General features: G+C 34.6%; 1 protein-coding gene across 1 annotated transcript in view; it reads right to left on the bottom strand.

The window, feature by feature from the left end:
• Nucleotides 1–405: 405 nt before the first annotated feature.
• The window catches only part of LOC129223073 (cytochrome P450 3A2-like), an 82,509-nt gene continuing 76,150 nt past the window's right edge, over nt 406–6,764 (bottom strand). Inside the window, exons 12-13 of the mRNA XM_054857639.1 lie at nt 3,105–3,267; nt 406–736 (exon numbers count right to left, since the gene is read on the bottom strand). Of these exons, the coding sequence (XP_054713614.1) occupies nt 641–736; nt 3,105–3,267 (259 nt within the window). The 3' untranslated portion in view covers nt 406–640. The remainder of the gene's footprint in view (nt 737–3,104; nt 3,268–6,764) is intronic.

Raw genomic sequence — 6,764 nt, 5'->3', positions numbered from 1 at the left:
AATGTGACCGAGTTTTCTGGGTTTGAATTAACGGCTAGCGATTACTAAGCTCTGTAAAACAAGTTCCAAATATCTGTTGTGTTGCGTTATTTTCTTCATTACTGTTGCTATTTACCCTTTCCGTTTTTGCCAAACAAAATCGTTTTCCATGCATTGAACATTACTTTTGCATTTTGTGCTTTCATCTCATCTGTTCAAAAAAAAAAAAAAACTATGAAACTCAAAATCGATTCAAAAGAATTCCAAGTTTTGAAAATTTTAGTTTGATATACAAGAAAAACGTGAGTAGTTTTGAATATATGTGCGTGTACAAACTTTTAAACGTCTATAAAATTTCTGCTACAGGGAATTACTCAAAAATAGATTTTGAAAAGGAAAAAAGCTGAGTCAAGAATATTTGCAAAACTTTATTTTTAAGTAAATAGCTCAAAATTTCTACAGTGTGACAATGTAAAATATTCACTATTCCAATAAAAGTAATACAATTAAGGTAAAAATAATAATAGCTGATGAAGAAAAAATTTTGACAAAGTTCTTCGTAAAAAATCTTTTATACATAGCATAAAGTTTTGAGCTTATTACTACTTAAACATGTTCTTGAAATTACGTTTCCATCACATTTCCTTTAATATGACGAGTTCTAGCGGGCTTTAATGCCGTCCTTCCTGATTTCCATTCGAACAATTATATTTTTAGCGTGTAAAAGTTGCTGCCCATTGTAGAATTGCAGAGGTACCTAAAAATTAATAAAGCAAATTTCTCAGTAGATTGAACCGCAAGAAGTATTTCCACATGAAATATGAACTGAATATCTAAGTTAAAAATTTCAATGAAAAATAACACAAGGTAAGGGTTATTCGTTTTTTTTCCCTCCGAGCACTTATCTTAATCAAAAACGACGACTCATGTCGATTTATTTATGTCTGGTATTTATTCAGGGTGAATAAAAATTAGAAAATTTGGGGGAGGGAGGAATTGAAGTTCTTCAGTCACTTCTCAGGAGAGTTTGAACAACGTTAGAAGAATGATCAAAGCTCAGGATCCCTTTTTTTCCAGAAATTTTCGACATTGAAGTTTTAGAAACGCAAGTTTAAGCTTAATGTTGAGATGTTTCGATAGGATTAGGAGGACTCTCCCTCGGTATGTTTTCGAAATTAAGGGGTTAAAAATGCATTTCTTTTGTCTCTGTTCGGTGTCATTAGGGGAAGAGAAAAGGCACAAGATCTTTCCCTGTAAATTTGGACATAGACACTAAAATCATAATTTTCAGCTATTTTTGGTAATGTTAAGGGAAGGGATTGGAAATTGGGGTTTGCCCTAGCATTAAAAAGCTATTATTTCAGCTTTTTTGGCGTTACGTTACGCAACGAAAGCAGAAGGGGAGAGATGAGACTGAACTCGGAAGTCACTTGAAATTAAAGCCCCTTTCCGATAATAATAATAATAATAAAAACACATCTTATCCTCTTTATTGGTCAAGTGAGGGGAAAAGGCCGTTAAGCAACTCTCCCTTTTTTTCGAATTGAAGTGCTAAAATGCGATTTTTAAGTTGTTAGTGATATTAATTAAAGCGCGGGGATCAAAAGTTCTTCTCTAGAAAGGGTCAGTTGCCACTCCCTGACCCCTCTGTCTACTCACATGCATGCAACAGAAGCGAAAATTATTCCAAAGCATATGTATCGTATTCAAAAATTAAGCTCAAAATTTGCATTCAATTTCTTAATATACCTTTAAACATCTAGTTCACCCAAAATGCCTTTCTTTCCATGAAAAGCAGAGTACGTATTTTATTATTGCAGATATATATATATATATATACTTAATATTAAGCTTCATGGCTTGAAGTTGAACTCTCCTTGTCAGTTTAGCATCAAGTCTGTTGCTAGTTTTATTGTTGGCACTTAACTAAACGTGTTTTTTACGTGTGAATTATGTAATTATCTTACGTGCAAACGTGTGTGAACCATTTTACACGTGTAATGTACCAATACCAAATGGTACCGCACCGCCTAATGGTACAACACCGCCTTTCTTTTCAACTGAGAACAGTATTTTTTTTAAATGAACCTGCATTCAATAAAAGTTTCAAATTCTTTCTACTGACACGATCGAAGTCGTACAGTGACAATAAATGAATTTAAATCCATTTAAGGCAGTGAGAAGCAAAGGAATGTAAGTGGATATTTTCAAGTTTTGAGCAAAGCGCATTTGAAGATAACTTCCTTGGTAGGTTTACATTGATTTTTTTTTCTAAATCACGCTGTACAGCAGCACTTACCAGGACTACTTGTACTATCTCTTGCCCCTAGACAGAGGAGAGCTTCACCTACCATTTGTACTGGTTATCTTCTAATTTTAAATTTTGCAGTAATATCCCTTTACTTCTCATTGCCTTAATTCATTTTGATATTTTCTCTACTGCTCATTCGGAAAATACTGATCAAAAGTTTCCCTCAAAACTTATTTTTATTTACTTTTAAATGGCTAATTTTAATCAAAAGAAAAAAATGAAAGTTTCACGGAACCCTTGATTGATCTCCTCGGAACTTCGAGTTCAGTGAAACACAATTTGCCCAACAGTCTGAACCCTTGCTTACTTCTTGAGATGTAGTAATCACAATAAAAAAGAAAAAACGTTTGATTGCTCCCCCCCCCTTGAGCTATTGGCACCAAAATCAAATCGGCGCTTGTATCTTTTGGGAGGCTTACCTATGAAAGAGTTTTTGTTTGAATCCGCCAGTTACTTCCTGTAAATATAGCAGTCAAGGATAACAAAGAAAACGTTCAATTGCTCCACCGCCTCAGAGAAATTGACAATAAAAACTAACGGGCACCAATTCACATAGGGTGCATATGTATACCAAATTTTGTCGCATTTCATGCCGTAGTTTCTGCCTTACAGAAACTACAAAACACCGGTCACGCACGCGCATGGAGACAGACAGACATTTTACGAAAATGATCGAATGGGCATAGCACACCTCAAAACATGCAAATCCTTCCAAGTTCAAAATTTTTTGCGAATTCAGTAATTTCTAATTTCACATTAGATATAGAAGAAAGTAAAAAGGGGGGGGGGGATATATGAGGTTATTTATTTTTACCTGAGTTTGTGGACATTTCTTGATCCTGAAGTTACTAAGCATATACGCAAGGCAAACTTTCATTTCTATGAGGGCGAATCGCATGCCAATGCAGTTTCTGGGTCCCGATCCAAAAGGCATGTAAGCGTACTGATCTCTTTGAGCTCTCTTTTCAGCACTAAACCTAAAAAGGGGCAGGAAACGTTATCTCTTAGAATGATCAGTCTGGTGTAACATTTTTAACCAACCATTTTTAAAAAGAGGCAATAAAAATTTTGTTGTAGTTTCTAATTCTGCTTGAACTTGCTCTTGCCAAGGCCGAGTCCATGAGCCCAAAATTCTTCTAAAAATCGACAACGAGAAGGAAACATTGAAAAAGGACCTCTTTATCTAAACCCACACAAGATAGTACAGGACAGGGTGAGGCCAAACCAGCTGTTACTGAAAATCTACAGTTCAACGAACACAAGCTCTGCAAACTTAAAATGAATATTTTCAGTTTCAAACCTAAATAAATCCTCTTTTTATGCTCTTGTAACTTTTATTTCAGTTTCTCAGGTGACTGGAATTAGGAACGACAATTTTAAATGATATTAAGCGAAAAAAACTGAGAAGTTGTTAAGAAGCACTCAGTACAAATTCTACTGACCAGGTGAACCATCGTATATTTGCCAATGCTACTCACAACAAATACTCCAAGTTAAAAATAAAGGGCAATAGAGCCTCAAGAACTCGGCATTCGATAACACAGCTGATACCAGAAAACTTGACCAATTTGGTAGGACGGAAAACCTTCTGCTCGCTCGTTGCAGATAACCAGGCATTTTTACCAACTCAGCCACTTTTCAAACTACATTGGGCTGAGTTTTCACGATTCTAGTGCACCACAGTGTTCACATTAATTGGGACAACGCTGTTTTTCGCTGACTTTCAAGTTGATCGCCAGTAGGTCCCACTAAGCTGCCTATCTATCTTTTTTTTTTTTGGCGTCAGTTTTGATTGCTTAGAACTGCTTTAGAAGAAAAATTGTGAGTATTGGACAATTCTTTAGATTCTCTCGGTGAGAAGAGCGTTACGTTTTGCACTCTTTCATTTTAGTGCGCGAAAAAGGGATATAACTCCTAGAAAGTTAACAAAGATAATCGTACTAGATTACAAAGATAATCGTACAATCACGTATCCATACCTGTAAAAAATACTACTTCTATGGTTGATATTAGGAAATCGAGCTTCTCAGGACGCCAGAAGAAAGGTATTGTAACTGAACCATTTCCACTTAGAAGAAATGGCAAATGTCAAGAAGAAAAGAAAAAAATCCAAAATAGGATCAGTTCCTACTCTGAAATAGCATTATCAGACCTATAAGAATTAGCCGATACCTTATGAGGTATTTATTGCTAATTGAAATTTATTGTTCAAACTAGCCTGCGTGCCCAGCGTTGCACGGGCTACTTAAAAAATGAAAGAGCTGTTCAATTGATGTTTTTGTATTATTCTGACATCAGTTTCTAAAGCGCTAAGGAGTAAATAATTACAAGTAATGCAAGGTTTGCAAAACACCAGTAGAGCATACTTTTGGCAAAAACCTCTTTAACGTTAATCATATTTATCAATAATACAAGTTATGAGTATTTTCAATTAGCCCAAAAGATGAAAATATATGCATTCTCAACTATAATATGTGCTCACTTTAAACTGAATTAAATCTGATAGAATATATCTGAAATACTTATGTACAATTACAATCAGCTTTTTACATAAAATGACACACACTTTTTTGTTGATTACGTGAAACTAAAGCACCAAGACTTATTAAATACCAATAAGCATTAATTTAATATCAAGCCATCAGATTCCAATTAAGCTTTAGTTAAAATCCTTAAAAACAATCTTTTTTGTTCAACTCTGTTTCACTTAAAGAAATCCATACAATCTTAATTTAACGTGTTCTTTTAACGATACAAACTTGATTTCAAAAATATAAACAGGAAGGAAAAAGAGAGTTATTACATTTCGAAAACTCACCCATGTGACGGGAAAAAGTCCAACAAAATAAACATAATTAGTCGCACATCCTAAGTGTACCAAAATATGAGGCCGGTGAATGATAAACTTACACTTCAATCAATAAACATTACTAAAGAAACATTTTTCATATGCTGAAAAGAGTTAAGAACGTTGAATGTGAAAAAATAAAAAAGGACAGACGATAAATGTCCGAATAGAGCAACCAATTTTAAACTAATTAAAAATGAAATTCTAGATGGAAACGTTGTTTTAAGATTTGGACAGCAGCCAAAAAAATCTCTTTTGACACAATTATTAGAATTTTATTTGCTCACCCATATGCAAAATGGCAACAGGAAAGAAATAAAAATTCCTGAATAGCGTTATGTTAATTAACGTTTTAATTACTATCTCCGCTAATTAAAGTCATACAATTATGAGATTGCTCCTATTGTTTTCTTTGGAAAATTTCGAATTAATCGGTATCTCGTTTGACTCCCGATTCGCAGTGGTTCCCGAGAAGATCGATCTTCAGACAGACAGACGGACGGACGCGAACAGATTTTAATATTATAGTGGATACACTATAATGAAAGATGGAAAATGTGAATTTCTATCTACAGAAACAAAGAATATTTTAATATTCCCGATTTCTCATCTAAACTAGTTTCAAGCAGTCAAGACTCACATCCATATGACATTAAGACTGACAGAATTGACTAGGGAACAACCCACTGAAGCTAGCTGGGAAGCATGTTGAAAGACCCCGAAAAAATATCTTTGTCATAATTTATTCGAACATTGCAATAACATGCCTCAGAATGATGATTTCTAAAACTTTGCGATGTCATAGAAAATTAGTTTGCACGCACTTATAAGTGCGTAAAAAGTAAGTAATCGAAACACTGTGCTAATGATGGCAGAGAGGCCCGTATTCTCGGTGGTGGGAAATTTCCCCTCCCCTGACTTTGAATACTTAATAACTTTATATATGTGAGCACGGCTTTTGTAGTTCTTTGACAGAATATAGGTCCCCCGCTAAGGATTCCAAATAGCTAGCCAACAAATTAGTCAAATTTAGCCAAATTCCGAAAGTTTTCGCCAAAGATTTTATTTTAAAAGATTTTAACAGTGAATTTTAAAATTATTTTTAGAAACCTTCAATTGAGGCAGTGAGAAACAAAGGGATGTAAGTGGCAAAATTAAAAATTTGGAGACAACAATCACAAATGGTAGGTGAACTTCTCCTCCGTCTTGGGGCATGATATAGTTCTAGTAGCCCTGGAAGGTGCTGCTGTACATAGTGATTTACAAAAAAAATCAATGAAAGCTTACCTAGGACGTTATCTTTATACGCATTTTACTCAAAATTTGAAAATGTCCACTTAAATCCCTTTGCTTCTCACTGCCTCAATTGGAAGAATAAAGTAATCCACTATAATATTAAAATCTGTTCGCGTCCGTCTGTCTGTCTGTCTGTCTGAAGATCGATCTTCTTGAGAACCGCTGCGAATCGAGAGTCAAACGAGATACCGATCAATTCGGAATTTTCCAAAGAAAACAATAGGACCAATCTCGTAATTGTGCGACTTTAATTAGCGGAGATATTAATTAAAACGTTAATTAACATAACGCTATTCAGGAATTTTTATTTCTTTCCTGTTGCCATTTTGC

This window comes from Uloborus diversus, chromosome 5 (genome assembly GCF_026930045.1).
Source record: "Uloborus diversus isolate 005 chromosome 5, Udiv.v.3.1, whole genome shotgun sequence".
NCBI classification, from domain to species: Eukaryota; Metazoa; Arthropoda; class Arachnida; order Araneae; family Uloboridae; genus Uloborus; species Uloborus diversus.
The sequence above is the reverse complement of the archived record's forward strand: the minus strand, read 5'-3'. Positions and strand labels throughout refer to the sequence as shown.